This window comes from Chlorocebus sabaeus, chromosome 17 (assembly GCF_047675955.1).
Source record: "Chlorocebus sabaeus isolate Y175 chromosome 17, mChlSab1.0.hap1, whole genome shotgun sequence".
NCBI lineage: Eukaryota > Metazoa > Chordata > Mammalia > Primates > Cercopithecidae > Chlorocebus > Chlorocebus sabaeus.
The window spans coordinates 37,484,337-37,503,926 of record NC_132920.1 but is presented as its reverse complement, the minus strand read 5'-3'; the positions used below and the strand labels follow the sequence as shown (position 1 = coordinate 37,503,926).

At 41.3% G+C, this 19,590-nt stretch overlaps 1 protein-coding gene across 5 annotated transcripts in view; it reads right to left on the bottom strand.

Annotated features, from left to right (window-relative positions):
* The window catches only part of RNF8 (ring finger protein 8), a 36,832-nt gene that overhangs the window by 15,192 nt on the left and 2,050 nt on the right, over positions 1-19,590 (bottom strand). For 2 of the 5 annotated variants that reach the window (XM_007972745.3, XM_007972748.3), the window contains exons 2-5: positions 16,244-16,372; positions 7,710-8,444; positions 5,356-5,418; positions 2,200-2,289 (exon numbers count right to left, since the gene is read on the bottom strand). In XM_007972745.3, the coding sequence (XP_007970936.2) occupies positions 2,200-2,289; positions 5,356-5,418; positions 7,710-8,444; positions 16,244-16,372 (1,017 nt within the window). Of the gene's footprint in view, positions 1-2,167; positions 2,290-5,355; positions 5,419-7,709; positions 8,445-16,243; positions 16,373-19,590 lie in introns of all 5 variants that reach the window. The other 3 variants (XM_007972746.3, XM_007972747.3, XR_005243009.2) reach the window with 2 other exon arrangements.

The following is a 19,590-nucleotide window of genomic DNA, read 5'->3' as shown; positions in this document are numbered from 1 at the left end:
ACACAATCCTACCTGTCATTCAGAGAACCAACAAAAACGCAAAAGGGGACAGGGAGCAGGGTTAATTATTTAGAAGAGGATTCAGTCTTAATGAATGATTCATTCTGGTGTAGCAACATTAAGAACACTTTCCCTAAGGGTTATTGTTAATAATTGTTTTCTAATACAGAGCACTAACCTCCTTTCTTTCCTCTCCCTACTTGCTATGGTGTGAATGTTTGTGCTTCCTCCCAAATTCCCATGTTGACACTTATTTTCAAATGTGATGGTATTAAGAGGTGGGGCCTTTGGGAGGTGACTAGGTCATGAGGGCTCCATGCTCATAAATCGGATTAGTGGCCTTTATAAAAGGGGCCCAAGGAGAGCTCGTGTGCCCCTTCCACCATGTAGGGACACAGCAAGACTCTATCTATGAAACAGAAGATAGCCCTCACCAGACACCAAATATGCCAGTATCTTGATCTTGGATTTCCCAACCTCCAGTACTGTGAGAAATAAATTTCTGTTGTTTGTAAGCTACGCAGTTTATGGGTCTTTTTTGTAGTAGCCTGAATGGACTAAAACACCACTTTTTCAGTATTTGCACTGCAGTTTCTGTCTCCTTCCCCAAAATTAGTCAAATGAGAAAAATGCAGGTGGTATACTAACCACACCAACCACCCAAGACCAGATGGGGCATTAAGTAGTTTATAGCAAGCCGTAGTTCAGACATTACATAAGATCATCCCAAATAATTAAAAACTCACTGGACAAGAAAAGAGGCATGAATAGTCCAGAGAGGCAGGAAACTTGAATTAGTTATAAAGTTAAAGTGTTCTTTGCAGCTGCCTTTTCTATAAAGTAAGGCACACCTCTGGAGGCAGAAGGCTGGAGAAAGGCCTCTTGAATTACCTTCAGGCTCCATGCCCTATGATACCTGCCACTTCCCACTCCTGCAGAGGCCTGCAGTACCATCTCCCCGGCTTTCCCCAAGAGGTCAGACTGTGGGTGAACACACTTTTTAAGGAGGATCCTAGGTATGCTCTCTTGAAGCAGACATTTATTTTAGCACTTCACCCCCAAAACAGAAAGCATTAAGAGCCCCTGAGGGGGGACAGGATAGGCCATTTGAGGTATATTTGAGTGGCTGGCTCATTTTTCATCTTTTTGTTTTCTTTTCCACTCAAAGCAAAGACTGGCAGACTGCTCAGGGCAGTGAAGAAAGTCTGGACCCCCTTAACTATAGTCAAATTCCCTGAGAACTTATGAATCACTGGCTTTAAAAAGATGTGGTAGTTTCTTGGAGGTTGGAGAGGAAGGTATTATGTGATTTAAACAGGAAATCAAACTAACTAAAGTCCCTCCTTCAGCTCTAGGTCTGTACATGGAGGGGGTGGGATGAGAGATGCAGTCAGACTCAGGTATTAATTTCAGGTCAGAGGTTGCAAATTGGTGGCCTGTGGACTGGATCCACCCTGCAGACTTGTTTAATTTGGCCTTCACATTAAAGAAAACACACACAAAAAGCTGAAGTTGTTGCCAATATTTAAAATTTGAGATATTTCACTTAAACATTTGGACTTTCATCTGCTGTGGAAAAATCAGAAGATCTGACAACACTGGGCCTGCACTTCTGGATGGCAACAATTGGCTGAGCAGAGAAGAGTTGCCTCCTGGGATGGGAGTGTGGGCAAATACCCCATCCAATGAACCATAGCCCACACAGCTCCCTACTGTGTTCTCACATTCAGGCCACTTCACTCCCTTGGATTACCAGTCTGGCCCTGGTGGGCATTTAAGTTTATAACCCCTAATTCAAGAGTTCTCCTGATTTGACATAGGAAGGAATTGCATTAAGTAATTCACTTTACTTTATGTAATTCAAATTACATAGTTCAGGAGGAACTATTTCTTGACTACAATATTCCTCAGTCTGTATCAGTGACACACCCTGAAGGAGTACCCACCATAGATAAAGGACTAGAATGCAGGATGCAAGTGCCTTATTCCCAGCATTTTGCTTCTGAACAAGGGAAGGAAATAGATGTTGTCTGACAGGCAGAATCTTCTATAGACCTCTATAATCTTAAAGATTATTTCCCCAGAGGCAAGGAGCAGCTATGATTTATCTCTTCATTCTCCATAGCAACCCTTACACTGTTGAAAATGCTGAGTTGCATGCACTAACCAAATTCTAAACTTCCATCTTCTTTCCAGTACCTTGGTCTGCTCTAATTCTTTGTTCTTGGCTTGAATGATTGCTTCAAAGTCCTTCTTGCTGCGATTTAGCTCTTCCATTAGAGCCCAATGCTGCAAAAACATAGCAGATACATACTCAGGATGAACTACAATGCATCCTTCTTTTTAGCCACAAACATGCCTGTTCTCTTCCTCTAGTTAGTGACTTTGGTTCAGGGATCGATAAAATGACAATTTCAAAATACTACCTTTATTCCATTGGGCTATGTTACCCACCTGCTGCTTTTTTCAGGGGAGAGGGCAGTTAGGGAAGGAGGCCACCGAATGTACTGGGGCCTCTAAAACTAACCCATCATTGGTGGCCATCCATGTCAACTGAAGAACTTTCACTGCGTCCCAGAGTCTGCCTCTATAGGTTTGGCCTGGAGCCCAAAAATGTGCCTTTTTTTTTTTTTTTTTTTTTTTTAAGCCACCCAAGTGATTCTGGGAACAGTATTTAAGAACTAGTAAGTAATTACAAGCTATTCAGAACTGGAAGCTGCTTTTATGAAATAATCAGGAGGAAATGGGAATCAGCGGAATTAAATAGTCATTTTTATTGAAATAAAAAAGATCTTTAACCTATTTATTCTACAAATCACACACTACATGCTCATAAGATAATGCTGCCTGAACCCTGCCAGTGTCTTCTGGAAGAAGGCACACCCAGGAACTAACAGCTCATTCATTGTGACTAAATGCCTATGCTGAATATCAAGAGGTTCCACATATATGAAACATAATTTATTAGCACTCCCATGCTTAAGTATAGCTTATACTTTAGAATCTCACCTCAAATTCTTTTTAAAAAGAAGGTGGAGTAAAGGTAAGTATTTTTGAAAAGATATTATTCAAGAACCAAATTTTAAAATGTGTGATCTCCTGACAAAAAAAAAAAGCAGTTATATCAGAAGGCCTGGGTCTTCAACTTGACTCACTAATTCGAGATGTGCATTTTAACCTTCTCACCTATAAAATGGGAAAATACGGCCGGGCGTGGTGGCTTATAATACCTGTAATCCCAGCACTTTGGGAGGCTATGCTGAGTGGATCACTTGAGCTCAGGAGTTTGAGACCAGCCTGGGCAACATTGTGAAACCCCATCTCTACCAAAAACACAAAAAATTTGTCGGGAATGCTGGCACGTGCCTATGGTTCCAGTTACTCAGGAGGCTGCAGTGGGAGGATCACTTGAGCCCAGGAGGTGGAGACTGTAGTGAGCTGAGATTGCACTGCTGCACTCCAGCCTGGGTGACAGAACAAGACACTGTCTCAAAATAAAAATAAAAATAAAAGGAAATGGGAAAATAGGTGCTCCCTCCTACCTCAGTGTTGATAAGAAAATAATAGGTATGAAAAGCAGTTAGAGAAGTTTTTTGAGCTGTATATAAATGCATATTTTTATTTTCTTTTCCACTCAAAGCAAAGACTGGCAGACAGCTTAGGGCAGTGAAGAAGGTCTGGACCCATTTCTAACTATAGTCAAATTCCCTGAGAACTTATGAATCACTGGGTTTAAAAAGATGTGGTCGTTTTTTGGAGATTGAAGAGGAAGGTATTATGTGATTTAAATAGAAAATCAGTTATAAAACACCATTATAAAAGCAGTTTTTAAATAAACTATAAAGAACAGCTTTCAAAAGGATCAGCATGGTGGAACAAAAAACCGCCACTGCATGAGTGGCATGTCCCCCAGGCATGATGGTATAGAACCATGACCTAAAAGTATCACTTTTTTTTTTTTTTTTTTTTTTTGAGATGGAGTCTTGTTGCCCAGGCTGGAGTGCAATGGCACCATCTCGGCTCACTACAACCTCCACCTCCTGGGTTCAAGCGATTCTCCTGCCTCAGCCTCCTGAGTAGCTGGGATTACAGACATGCATCACCACGCCCGGCTAATTTTGTATTTTTAGTAGAGACAGGGTTTCTCCATGTTGGTCAGGCTGGTCTTGAACTCCCTACCTCTGGTGATCCACCCGCCCTGGCCTCCCAAAGTGCTAGGATTACAGGCTTGAGCCATCGCGCCTGGTCGAAAAGTATCACATTTTAAGCTAATAAATGTATGGCCAAGTATCCCACGCAAAATGATAGCGTGCTTTCCTGTCTCAGGAGAGGGTGCAGGGTACTCAGTGATCCCTCAGGTATTTCCAACTAGCAGAACCACATTCTTTTTCAATTTCAAAACAATGTCTGAATATTAACTTAATAATGCTCCAAATGGGAAACACGCCTACTCTCCCACCCTAGAAAATAAACAAGCTCAAAAAATAAAATTCTAAAAAGATTGAATTAATTTTCATCTAATTCTTTCCAAAGCTGTTTGTGAAACCCTAAAGGAGATCAAGGTAGGCACCCTGTCGTGCTTACAATACAATATGACTGTTAGCACTGTAAGGTTGGGAAGTAGGTTTACGATAAAAGGATAAATTCCCCTGAACAAATTCCTATGCAATTTGCTCACTCTCTCCAATGAGATCTGAACCATCCTGACTAAATGGAACTACTAATCATAATACATAAAAGGTAGAAGACAAAGTAGGTTTTAAAGATGCAAAGGAGCACACACGCAAAAATAATCAAATAAGAGTAGTTAGGTTAAATTAAATAAATTACAGGTAATCTTTTAGGAGAATTTTAGTCCTGTTGAGCTTTACTTTTTCAATAAATTGATATGTTTTGTTGATTGTTAAACTGCACATTCTCAATCTGGCCTAAAATGCTTAACTGGAACATTCTCGAATTGTTTCTGGTTGGCTACAGCTCAGGGACATTGTGGTAACAGAGGCCTTCACGGGCCTGGTGGCCAAGTCATATCTCACATTTTCCCTCTGCTGCCCTCACCTTTCTGGAAGTGGAGCCACTTCCCCAGAGAGCCTCTTAACTGCTAACACTCCATTCCATCTTCACCAGAGCAACTTCAGATCAGATTTAATCTAAGTTTTCATGCTGAGGTCTGGCATGTTTGTAAGGCTCCAAATCTCTGATCTGATGGTGTGAGGAGCTGCAACCTGCTCTGTTTACAGACTGGAGATACCACAGAGGTATGCGCTAAGTAGCAGAGGCAGTCAATGGTCACGCGATGCCTGGTTGCTCCCCACTCCACAGCCCACTATAATCTTAGTACTATGGCAAAGTTACCTCCTGCAGAGCCTGGGCCAGCTGTTGCTTCAGGTCCTCTTCTCCTTGTGCTATCTCCAAACCCTGCAAAGCCAAAACAAAATGGAAGGTTTCTCTGCAGGGAAAAGAAAAAAGGAACACAATCCAGCAACAAGCAGAGCAGACCAGCTAGTGTGAGCATCTGGAAACAACAGGGGTGAGGGAGCAGGTGGGAAATCTCCGGTTTTACTTCAAGCTGTTGGCAGTAAAGAATTTGAGCAGAGTTATCTGCTCAAATACAGCACACTTCAGGACTGTAAGCTTTAAGACACCAACTGGATTGTTCTGGAAATACTATGGCCTAACAGTCCAAGCCTCCTTCACGGACTAATGCCATGATTCCCAAAAGGATGTAAACTGAGAACTTCTGAGCCCCCAAATAACTATAAACTCAGATGTAATACCCAGTGCTGGCACTCACAACATCTAGCATGCTTCTTTTCCCTCTACTCTGGCCACCTTGTCTCTCATTCTGAGTCTTTAACCACTTCAGTTTATACACTGCTCTTCCTCTCTCCTTGCCTGAGCTTGTATTTCCTCATCGGCCCCCTCCAATGTGGAAGCTTTCCAGGTTATCATTAACCTATTTTATCCAGCACCTTCCAAAAGAACTTCTGGGCCCTTCTGTACTTAAGAATTACCTACCCATTTAATATGCCAACTTAAAATTGTTCTCTAATTTACTATATTGATTGAAAACTATTCTCTGATTATATCATGTATATGATACATCTTGCCTCCTCAACAAGATAAATTCCTTAATGGCAAAAACCATTTGTTAAGCATCTTTATAACTGCCAGAATTCCCTAGTACCAGGCAATTTGAGTACTTAAAAAAAAAAAAAAAAAAAAGTGTGAAGCAGCAAGGGTTTAATGAGCCTCTAAACAAATAGTATGGGGGGAGGATAAATCCCTAGGGCTTGGTGGGCAGAGGGAGATGCAGCTGATAAACAAGGGACTAGATACACTTCACTATGAGCAATATGTACACGACCTACTCATACCCAGAGAAATTATCCAAACTGATCCTTTTGCCTTTAACATTTTGGTTCAAAAAAAAGATTTTGCAGCTATACCTTGAGGCATGTCCAGAGCAGCCACAAATATTAATCAACAGTAACTTGTTCCTGAACATATTAGCCTTTACAGAGAGTTCTGTCCTAGTGAAGGTGTGATATACTAAACACATAGACATAAACCACTCTCTACTAATTTCAAGAACTAGTCTAGGCTGGATAAGGGAAGCAAAAAGGTACACGTAAGGAAGCAGTGTATACTCTCAAAAGACCTATTTAATCCATGGCTTTTGCTAATACTACCAGTTCAAGGGGATGGCAGAGATCAGAATGAAATTTATAAATTGCTCAGAAATAAGCCAACACTACCTCTGGTTTTTCCTTACCCTGAGCAACCCAAACAAAAAAGTTTATTCACTTTAGTTGTGACTGGTCCGTGTGAGTTCTAAGTCAACAATAGGGAATTCTTGACATTCAATATTATCTAAGCAACTGGGTGGGAGTAAAATGTGTGGTTCCTGCCAGATAGGAAATGACATTTTGAGCAAGGACAGGATCTGCTCTAGCCTAAAGCTTTGTGCAAGAGTTTGTCATTGAAGCAAATGACTCAGGGATGGAAACACATTTGGTCTTACCTTTACAAAGCTAAGATAGTCATTATTTTACCTTCTTACTATAAGCACTGTGGAAGGTGGTTTATCATTCAACCCAACAATGCAGTCATGGTGCATCTGTCCCATCACATGCTGGCTGCTCAAAACAGAAACAAAAACATTTTCTGCCTTTTTAGCCTCTCACCTCCTGGGTTAGCTACAGAGTTAACTAACCTTTATAGCTAACAAACTGTCAGGTACAAGGGCAGAGGAACCAGCTGACCTGTACCTGCCCTGGGACTAAGTGATTTGGCCTTGGCCACAGAGCAAAGATACGTAAGTCTTGAAGACAACTGATTTAATTGGACTATACTGTGGTTTTGCGGCATCTTGACCTTCACCTAACTTCCCCCTGAATTCATGTTGGTTCTGAGTTGCCTCAGCTTTGCATCCTGAGATGAGTTATGTCCTGGCTGGCTCTGCTGGTCACTTTACCCTATCTTGGCACCCCATCGCTGGCTCTTGATCTCATCAGCATGCTGAAGCCTTAACCCTCTACTCAGTCCCCCTTCCCTGATCTCAAAAGTTTACTGTTCCCATTCCATTTCTTGTCTTTGGTGCTCAGAATTTGGTACCTGGCCCAGAAACTGAGAACTCTGGCCAGAGGCTCATGAAGTGCCTGCCCCACTCCTGAAGACCACTCTTGCCCTTCCCTTCTGTGTGGTACCTGAAGATGCTGTTCCTCTTCCTGGAAAGTCTTCTCTAGTTGCTCCACTCTTGCCTGCTGCTGCGCCTGCTCTGCACACAGCTGGGACTGTAAGTCCTGCAGTTCCTGCTCCATTCGCACAATTTTCTTTGAGTTCCCCTTTTGGGTCTGCCTTTTCACATTCATAACGGCTTCATGTTTTTCTTGCATCTGTATTTTCAGCCTCAGAATCCTGGACATGGTCACCTTAAACATCTGTAAGCTTCTCTGAGATGCTGAAGAGTTTGAGGCTTTCTGCTCATGATGAACCTCTGTGACTATGGGGAAGCCAGGGTAAATGGGAGCCCCTGTGTTCTTACTTGGCTCAAGGGCAGTCAACTTAGGATCCAAATTTTCAGAGGGTGTACTGGCCACTTCACCTTTCCCCTGTGATTTCACTGACTGACTAGATTCACAAGACACTTTATTTATTTTGGATTTCAAATTTGAGGGGCCTTCAGCTCCAGGACTTCCTAATTGATCCAAACTGAATTTCCTTTTAGTTCTCAATTCCTTATTTTTTTCTATCATCTGGTCATTCTTTGGGGAAAGACAAGGATATATTGTCTCCCAGTCTTCTTCAGTAACTTCATATTCATACTCTGCATTCTCCTTATTTTCCAGAGGCACTCCAAGTTGGATGTAGTCTCCCTGATGAATGGAATAGACCCTTAAAGGTTCCAGACGTGCTCTGTTCAGCCAAACACCATTTAGACTCTGGGGAAAGTGAAAGACAGAAGAAATAAGCTTCGTGATTTTCGTCTTCTTAATGGAATCTCTCTCCTGCTGCTGTAAAACCTTCTGCCTTTTCAGAAGGAAAACTCTTGATAACAAATAGAAAAGAAAGATTCATAAACTATCATCCCTAGAAACAGCATTCGTTAAGCAGTGCTTTGGCTTTTTACCTATATTTCACATTCATGCCTCCACAGAGAACTGCCATATTAACAGGCAGGAATCACCTTATTATTGGTGGATAATTTACTCAAACACATGGAATAGCATTAAAGGAAACTGAAATTGGCTAGCTCCTATTGACCTAAACTGGAGCAACGTCCCAAAACTAGAAAAAATGTTATTAGTGAAGAAAGCAGTAGTTAAGGGTGAGGTCCATGAAGTAGGTTCAAATGCTATCTCTGGATGTGGTTCCTTAATACACTGGTAAACAAGCACGCACACATAAATAAAAAAAAAAAGAGAGTACTAAATCCGGTACTGGGGTCAAATGGCAGATAGGATCTGAGCCAATTAATACCAACAGGGATATATGGGCAATACAGGATAATGGTTAACAGCTGGAGCTCTGGACTCAGATGCGGGTTCATAGTCCGCATGGCATTTGACAATTCACTTAACCTCTCCATGCCTGTTTTGTCTGCAGAATAGGGATAGTACAGTACCTACCTCATACTGTTCCTGTGAGGAATGAATAAGATAATGCATGTGAATCACTTAGCACAATGACTCACATATAATAAATGCTTAATAAATATTTATTGTCTGGGAGTGGTGGCTTACATCTGTAATCTCAGCACTTTGAGAGGCCGAGGTGTGTGGATTACTTGAGGCCAGGAGTTCAAGACCACCCTGGCCAACACAGTGAAACTCCCCTCTCCTAAAAATACAAAAATTAGCCAGGTGTGGTGGTGGGTGCCTGTAATCCCAGCTACTTGGGAGGCCAAGGCATTAGAATTGCTAGAACCCAGGAGGCGGAGGTTGCTGTGAGCCGAGATCGTGTCACTGCACTCCAGTCTGGGTGACAGAGCGAGACTCTGTCTCCAAAATAAATAAAATAAAATAAACTTTTATGGTTTTAAAGAAGTCATAGTATCGAGGTTAAGAGCACAGATCCTGGAGTGAGACTGCCTGGGTTTGTAATGTGGCTCTATCACTTAGCAGCTGGGTGATTTTGGCTGGGTTTCTTGACCTCTTTATGGTCCAGTTACTGCATCAATAAAATGGAGGAAAATAAGTCTCCCCTTATGGTGTCTGTGCAGATTTAATGAGACAACATATGGCAATTATTTAGACAGTGCCCGGGCATCGTGTTATGTAAGTGTTCACTACTATTACTATGCCTTGGTTCAACTGATTCATCAACAATCATTTCAATTCTATGCTCATGTCATGCAAGGTAAATATATTGAGTGGAAAAGACATGAAAACTTTCAGCAGCTGACTGTGGAAAAGACAACACAAGGGCACAAATAAGTAAATGTGGGATTAAATGGCATAGCCTACAAATGCAAAGGAATATCATGTGCAGCTGGGATAGCTAAGGCATGCTAAATGGAGATGACAGGTCCTAAAATAGACCTGAAACAAAGGCAAGATTCAGAGTTGAAATATACTGGCGAGCATTTTAATCCATATCGAGGACTTAAGTTCAGGGGATAGGCCAGAGATGATGCTCACTTCTGAATTGGGACCAAGATTTATGTTTACACTGGCAACTATAGCTACCTACTTTCAGCTAGAAAAAAATCCCCAGTTAACACAAATATGAGGGACAGGGGGCTTGACCACAAGGCACAGAGGGTAAAGGGCAAGTAGAGATGAGATCTCAACTCTGGTTTGGCATTAGGCTCTTGTTTCCAGTTTTATTTTCTATTACTTGGTTTACACAGAAAGAAAAGATTGGCATAGATACATACAGAAAGATTAGTCTTAACCCACTGTGCATCGGGTCTAACCTGGTTCATCTAGGAAACCTCCTCACACCCTTTCTATACAGCCTGAGAAACTATGGGGAGTGATAAGTTTTACTGAATTTTGAAACAACATATGAGAAATAACAAATGAGAGGGATGGAGCCAGAACAATCTATCTGAGAACAATTTTAGAGCAGGACAGTCAATTTTAGATTATATGCAGGAAAAAGGTATCAGAAAAAGTAATAAGACACAAACGGCTACCTAATGCCAAAGTACAGAAATTTAAGGAAAGTCTCCAAAGCTAAGATAAGGTAAAATAAATAAATAAGATTACAGAAGCAGCCCACAGCTAAAGAGAATAAGAATCCCACAGAAGCTGGGGCAAATTTTCACAATATGTTGCAGCCCTCCATTAGATCCTCTACATTAACCCATTGCCTTCAGAGCCCTTTTAGAAGCTGGAAAGTAAACTCAAAATTCTTCCATCACGTTTTGTCCTTGAATCCTTGTATACTTACCCATGCATCACTTCTTGGTGACATCTAGTGGTATAATTTAAACCAAAGCCCTGAGTCAGCTCTGTTCATGTAAGGAGACTAGAAAAGGACAAACATCCCATAGCTGTACAAGAACAATCAAGTACTGCTGGAGGATCTCAAATACAATAGTTTAAATAATCATGCTCTGTTCAAGGCTTTCTTGATGTTGGTTTTCATAACTACCCACTTGACAATGCTAGCAGCAGAAAACGATACCTGGGTCTGCCTGATGTCTCTTAGCCACCAATGGGAAAAAGGTGGGATAATGCACATCCGCTTAGACAGGAATTACTTCACTAGATGCTCAATCTCTGTCCAGCTGCTTTTATTGAGGAAAGTGGAAACTCAAAACCTAAAGGCAATGTTTTCTTGGAGTGCTTTAGATAATTTATGTAGCTCAGTGGTTCTCAACCCTGGCTATACAGTAAAACCACCTGGGAAGGTTTAAAACAAAGAGCAGTGCCTGGGTTTCACCCTCAGAGTGAGTTAACTGGTCTGAGATAGGAACTAAGTATCAGTATTTTAAAAGTTACATTTATATACCAACACATACAGTTGTGTAACTATATCAAGATACAGTGCCCCTTGGTAGTCAACCATTCCCACATTCCCAGGCAACTACTTATCTGTTCTCTTCCCTTTCCCAGAATGTAATACAAATGGAATCTTATTATCTACACTTTCGAGTCTTGCTTCTTTCACTTAGTGTAATGCCTCTGAGATTCATCTACCCTGTTGCATTATCAGCAGTTATATTTTATTGCTGAGTAATATTGAAGGTAGTATGGGTGCAGCACAGTTTATCCATTCCTTGTTTTTTTCCAGTTTTTGATGAATATTAATAAAGCCACTACAGGCAGGGCATGGTGGCTCACGCCTGTAATCCTAGCACTTTGGAAGCTGAGGCGGGTGGATCACCTAAGGTCAGGAGTTCAAGACCAGCCTGGTCAACATGGTGAAACCCCAACTCTACTAAAAATACAAAAATTAGCTGGGCATGGTGCTGCACACCTGTAATCCCAGCTACTCGAGAGGCTGAGGCAGGAGAATCGCTTGAACCCGGGAGGTAGAGGTTTTGGGGAGCCGAGATCGCGCCATTGCACTCCAGCCTGGGCGAAAAGAGCGAAACTCTATCTCAAAAAAGTAAGTTAAAAAAAGAAAGCCACTAGAAACATTCACATACAAGTTTCTGTGAGAACATAAGCTTTCATTAATCTTGGGTAAATACCTAGAAATAGGATCATTGGACAAGTATATATTTGACTCTTAGAAACCACCAGTTTTTCAAAGTGGAGGTACTATTTTATATTCACACTTGAACGTTGAGGAGTTCCAGTTATTCTGCATGCTTGCCAGCACTTGATATCATCAAGTCTTATTTCAGCAATTGTATTATGTATCCTCAATATATTTTTTAAACTCTTTACTAAAGTACAACATGCAAACATAAAAGTGCACGAACCGTAAATGTACCAACTAGATGAACAGTCACAAAATGAACATTATAGCGTAACTACCACGAGGTCAAAAACAAAACAAACCCCACATTATCAGCATCCCAGAAACCCTGTGTGCCTCCTAGTCAGTAGCCACCCTGGCAATAAGGTGACTACTATCCAGATTTAATAGCACATGTTAATATTGCCTGGTTTTAAACATTGTATAAATGGCATCATATATGTGTTCTTTTATGTCTGTCTTCTTTCACTCAGTATTATGTGAGATTTATCCATGTTATTAGATATAGTAGTTCATTCATATTCACTACAGTATAGTGTTTCAATATAAGATTATTCCACAATTTATCCATTCTACTGTTGATGGACATTTGGGCTGTTTCCCTGGGAGTGAAAATACTGTGTCAAAAGCTGTATGTATGCTCAACTTTAATGAATAATGCCAAATAATTTCCCAAAGTAGCTGTACCAATTTACACTCTCAACAGCAGAGTAAGAGCATTCTATCGCTCCATATCCTTACCAATACCTGGCATCACTGGTCTTCAATTTTAGCCACTCTGGTGAATGTGTAGAGGTATTCCATTATGGTTTTAATTTAAATTCCCCAAATTATTAATGAGGTTGAACAACTTTTCATTGGATACAACCTTTTGTGAAGTGCTTGTCTCTTGTTCATTTTTAAATAGGGCATATCTTTTTCTTATTGGAGTTCTGCATATAACTCAGGATAAGCCCTTCATTGACTATAATATGTAGCAAACATCTTCCTCTGAGTGTGCCTTTTACTCTCTTAATGGTGTCTTTTGACGAATGAACATTTTTATTGTACTACCATCAGTATTTTAAAAAAGTACCCCAGGTGAGAGCAAAAACTGGAAATGGGGTTGATAACCACTGCTCTAGTTGCTGAGGACCAGAAGCTGGACTGTCCCAAGCAGCAAAGATTGTTCACATAAGAGTACACTCACCAGAGACTTCAAATGCCAGATTCTGCAGAAGAACAATAGTAGGAATCACCAGGCAGCAGGTGAAAAGCAACAGGAGAGGAGGGTAAGAATGGGAAAGGCCCAAGTAAGACGTGACCGAACCTCTAAGGTATTTCATACTGTGACTTTAAAACAACCAATTTTCTGAAAGAGCTGGATACCAATACAAAGGATGGCCATCTGAAGAGCTTATGTATTGACCAAAACCTACACAACTAGAACCATCCTCATACTGTGTGCAGAGTTAGCTGTCCTCCAAGGGTTTTTTCCCTATATTTTAAGCCAATTTTAAATCAAAATAACATTTCTTGCAATTTTTGTATCTATACGTAAGCTCTCACTTTCTGGCCATTCCAGCAGATAAGAGAATGCAGCTCTGAGTTTTAACTTATTAGAAACACCTATCTCTTGAAAGAGACTTGGCAAATGACTTCAAACACAACCACAGCAATAATATCCTACAGCTGAAATTCAGGTCCCTTATCAGCAGAAAAGGGCTGCCATGGCATCATGCCAGGAGGAAGCCAGAAAGAGGGCATCTGTAATCAAAAGAAAAGTGCAGAGGGGAGGGGGGATTTACTTGTAAGAATTGTTCCATCAAAACACCCCAGTCCTAGCTTCTCTTAAAAATCAGTTATCTCACAATCACAGCTAAAAAGTTTAAACAGGTTGTTAAGAAACCTATCTTTCCTTTCTATTGCCTGACTGAGACCTCAGAAGAATCACATGATAACAGCAACCCTAGAAAGAAGGGTACAAAGCAAACATTGGAGAGCGAGCCCGGAGCACAGTCATGATTTGATCTTGCACAGGCTGCCTCTGTATCCCTGTGGTTGACATTTAAATAACACTAAAGTTGATCAGCTGTTGGCTTCCCAACCTATGAAAATCTGCCAATCCCATAAGTGGATCACATCTACACTGCACATAATTAAGAAAAGCAGCAGCAGAAAACTCACCTCTATAATACTGTAATCCCAACTCTCATACAGCCTACTCTGATGAGGAAAACATCTTTTCCTAAGCTGTTTTGATATACACTATTACAGAGGCTTTAAAACCTTGCAGCTATATTTTAAATATGCATAATTAATTGTTTGACGTCATAAAGCCAATATAGCAAATTGCTTACGTACTTTACTGGTATTTGCAGAGGGCATAGCAGAGAAACTTAAATCCTGGCTCATTATGGAGAAGGCTTTGGGCAAGGCAGTTTATCTCTCTGGGCCTCAGATTCATCTGTCTACATAAGGGGTTAAAGTAGATAATGCCAGTGCCAATTTTTATCCTGCTCATGGTGCATTGCTGAAAGTGCTGAACCTATTTACTTAGCATTTGTGTATTGTCTCCTTCAATACAGTGCCAACTCAACTTAATTCTAGAGCAGGAAGATACTTTACAACAGCTTAAATCTAGCAGTTTTATGCATGCAAAATGAGGCTGCTGGGCAGACCTGTGGGATATCCTCCCTTCTAATGGTACTGTTAAAATCCTAACTGGGGCAGTGAAGCAATATGAAATGGTACTTAAAGACATGTTATACTTCCTAAACATGAACTGTTTATGTTAGAATTTCTCTCACCTCATAGTCTGTATTTTTATCATATATCCTGGGTGCTTATATATCTGCACGTTAGGTATTTTCTTTTCTTTTTTTTTTTTTGAGATGGAGTCTCACTCTGTCGCCCAGGCTGGAGTGCAGTGGCCAGATCTCAGCTCACTGCAAGCTCCGCCTCCCGGGCTTACACCATTCTCCTGCCTCAGCCTCCCAAGTAGCTGGGACTACAGGCGCCCACCACCTCGCCTGGCTAGTTTTTTGCATTTTTTTTTTAGTAGAGACGGGGTTTCACCGTGTTAGCCAGGATAGTCTCGATCTTCTGACCTCGTGATCCGCCCGTCTCGGCCTCCAAAAGTGCTGAGATTACAGGCTTGAGCCACCGCGCCCAGCCTTTCTTTTCTTTTTGATAGAGACAGGGCTTCACCATGTCAACCACACTGGAGTGCAGTGGCTACTCACAGGTGCAATCCCATTGTTGATTAGCACAGCAGTTTTGACCTGCCCTCCTTCCAACCTGGGTCAGTTCACCTTCCTTAGACAAACAGGTGGTCCCCTGCTCCCAGGAGGACACCATATTGATGCCGAACTTAATGCAGACACCAAAACGGCGTAGCACACTATAACCCAGAACTCATGGGCTCAAACAATCCTCTTGCCTCAGCTTCCCCAGTAACCGGGACTACAGGCATGCACCACCACGCCCAGCACATTAGGTACTTTCTAATTGCTGGGCTTTATATACTATTGCACCTCCCTCAACACATTTACCACTAAACTAGTGGTTTTCAAATGTGTCTAAAGGAGAAAAACCCATTATTCAAAGGAAATCTTCAGAACACCAACATTTAAAACACGTTTTAAAAGCCAGGGGAGGTTGCTCAGATTGAAAGGAATGAGGAAGGCAAGGAGCTAAGTGCAGTCAGATCAGTTTCTCCCTCCTCCCCCTGTTCACTGAGCCATAAGTGTACTCCAGAAGCATTAGCGGATTCTGCAGATTCCCAGGGTCTCTGGGAGCTTCACCTCAAACAGGCTGATTTGCCCAGTAACTTAGTATAGTTTCTGGAATAGGACCTACTACCCCAATTCAGGTATTCTCTTCAAGGTAACAAACTTCAACCCAAATCAACAGAAATTATTTTAGCATAATCTAATCTCTGGCAGCACATGGAAGTGGCTGCGCCTCTGGAAAAGGAAACTGGATGGCTAGGAAAGAAGAAGTTATACTTTTGAATTTTATACCGTGAATTACCTATGCAAAAAAAAAAAAAAAGTAATTTAAAAACAAATAAAAGTCATTAGGATTCTGTGAATTCCCGTACCTTGTTGTCCATAATTGTCCACTGGCCCTCAGGATTCTGCTTCAAAACACAGTGGTTTCGAGAAATCATCAGGGGGCAGATTTTTGATACCAATTGGTATGTGACACCAAATCCTCGTCCTACAGTCACCTGGGAAGACAACAACAATGTAAGAAATACAATCAGTCATTGTGCTGAAAAGGGAGGTCCTTTACAAATCTCGTCAACTAGCAGCATATGCAGGTCCTGACTTATGAAACCAGACACCTGTGGAACCAAAACAGTGCATCAGCTATCTCCCCTTCAGCTGCCATGAGAACCACCAAATAGAAAAAGGCAAACAGTTGTGACAAGAAGAGAAAGCTGAAAAAGAGTTATCCATGTATCTCAGGGTTGGCAAGATCTTGAAAGGTCATCTGGTTCAGTGACCATGAGATGGAGGAATTCTTTCTACACATCCCATCAACTCATAAATACTGCCAGTAACTTTATGTAAGGCAGGCCCTCCAATTTTTAAAATGTCTCTGACTTGGCATCTTTCTCCCTGTAAATTCCATCCATTGGCACTGGCTTTGCCCTGGCACCATCAGGAAATCTCCAATCCCCTTTCAATGTCACAGCTATAAAGTGAACCCTGAGTTTTCTTTTCCTGGCTCTGTACTCCCAGTTACTTCAACTTAACTCCCAGGGGATGGGTTTGAGTCTCTTTGCCATTCTAATGAGTCTGTGAAAGGACTGCTGGTTTATCTTTATTCTTGGAAGGCATATTAAGAAAAATAAACTTAATTTCTATTACACAGCCAAACACAAGTGTTACTTATGTCTCATCTGGTGGCAGATTAAAAATTCAGAAAGGTCTTGACAAGTTGGTTTGATAGGCTGAACTAGCAAGATGAAATTTAGTAGGAATCAATCTAAGGTCCTGCGCTTGAATCCAAGGTTTTCCATCCGATCAAGTATAGAACGGAAGAGACATAACTTAGCATAGCATTTCTTGGAGGAGGGGGAGACCAAGAAATGTAATCATTCCTAAGTTCGAGGACACATTGGCAGTGTACTAGATCTGCTGTGAAAGCTAATGCAATTTATATGCTCCAGTGATAATTTCTAGAACTGGGAAAGTAACACTTGTGTTTGACTGTGTAATATTGACCTAATCTATTCCTCCCCACAAACTCTCATCTCAGTATTGACAATACCATCCAACCAACTATTCAACTCATAACCAAGAAGTCATCTTTGATTCATCTCTGTCGCTCATCCCCACACTGAAATCACTGGTAAATTTTATGGGCTATAAGTCAAATATGTCCTAAGTCTGTTCATTTCTATCTCTACAGCCACAACCTTAGTCCAAAACACCTGGCTTCCTACTGTTTCTGTTCCCACTCTAGCCCCCCATAAACTTTATATAGTAACTGGAATAGAAATGTAAACATTTTAAATCAGATCATTTTCCTTCTTTTCTTAAAACTGTCCAATCATTCAAACTTCCTTCCATGGCCTATAAGACCCTGAAAGTCCTGAGCCCCTCTACTCTTTAGTCTTAACTCATATCATGGTGCCAACACTAGCTGCTCCAATCCTTCAAACATTTTGTTGTTGTTGTTCCTTAAGCCCCTCTGCCTGAAGTGCCAGCATACCTGAGGGTCTTTTCACTTAGCCCCTCTGCTAAGAACACTCTTCTCTCAGATCTTGCATGGGCTCCTTATATTTCATGTTTCAGCTACTCATAAGCCTACTCTGATCACCACTGTCTAAAGTTGGTTGTCTGCTTCCCATTGTATTTCTTCAGTTATTAGGATGCTCTTATCACAAACCAAAATTATCTTTCTTATTTTACTTTTCCCCTCTGTGCCCTTAACAGAATATATTTATCTGTCATCCATATTCAGTAAAATTTCTATTTAGGTAGCTTTATCTCTAAGAGAGAAAGCATCTTATATTACACGCTAATACTGGAGGGGAGACAGCCAGACTGCCATTGTGAGTAGCCTGGGGAAAACAGTACCAAAAAAGTGGAAGAGTGCCTTTTTCTGAAACTGCCTCCAACAGACTCTGAACCCAGAAAAAGGAATCATTCTTTTATATCCTTCCCTGCACTGCCTGGTCTTAGAATTCACCTTGGTACTACTGATATTTCTCCTATACTATAGTTAAAGAGTGCAGTGAGGTTAACTGGAAATCTCAGGACCACTCAATGGAACACTAAATTTCCCATGGGAACTGACTGCCGACCCACATGTGAGGGGCTGTTTTCATTTACAATAGTTTTGCAAGCATTTGAGCTTACATACATTATTGATCTAAAAGATCATCTTGTCCTTGCCCACCTTCACAAGACTATCTCTTTCCTCCTGGGCACAATTCCTACTGTTTCTCAAATAACAAGTAAATATGGCCAGGTACGGTGGCTCACACCTGTAATCCCAGCACTTTGGGAAGCCCAGGCGGGCGGATCACATGAGGCCAGGAGTTCGAGACCAGCCTGGCCAACATGGCGAAACCCCGTCTCTACTGAAAATACAAAAATTAAATGGGCATAGTGGTGGACATCTGTAATCCCAGCTACTTCGGAGGCTGAGGCAGAAGAATGGCTTGAACTGGGGAGGTGGAGGTGTGATCACACCACTGCACTCCAGCCTGGGTGACACAGGGAGTACTCTGTCTCAAAACAAAACAAAACACCCCACAACAAAAGCCCCCAAACCAGTAAATATAACCATCCTTTCCCTTTTTTCCCTTGGGGCAGAAAATTTAATGAAAACTAAATACAAGTGAAGAAAAGGGAAGAGAAGGTTCTGTTGTTTTCCCCAAAGGCCTAGATACTTTATAGTACCTGAGAACTAGCTAATTTGCAATAAATCTCTACTTGTTTTTCCACCAAACTCTATGCATTGCTTTAACAAGCTTAAAGCCACTTATTTAGACAATTTACTACAGTATTCCCATTAATGAAATGAAAGGAACTCTGTTTTATTATTTTATCCACAACATCTGAGACTAAGAACTGGAAAGGCAGGGAGCTGATCTACCTTTGCTGTTATAATGTTATTAGCTACCTCTTAAAATCTTGTGCAAAACAGCTTGTGCTATGATGTGGGGACATTACAACAAGTACAACTTCTTCTCTTGCCTCTGATTCAGACTTCTTTTCAGGCTATGCTATGACCTGACCTTGCAGGCAGCCAAGCCTGGCAGGCTTCTCCTACACACAGGTCCCTGAAGCCAGCCACAGTCTTACCACTGCGTCTTTACCATTCACTCAGTTTGCACGGGTCCCTCCCCATGGAAGTGGCCCCACAAAGAACTATCAAATGGTTTAGAATATGTCTAAGAGTGCTTTGGAGTCTTCTTGCCCTTCCTAC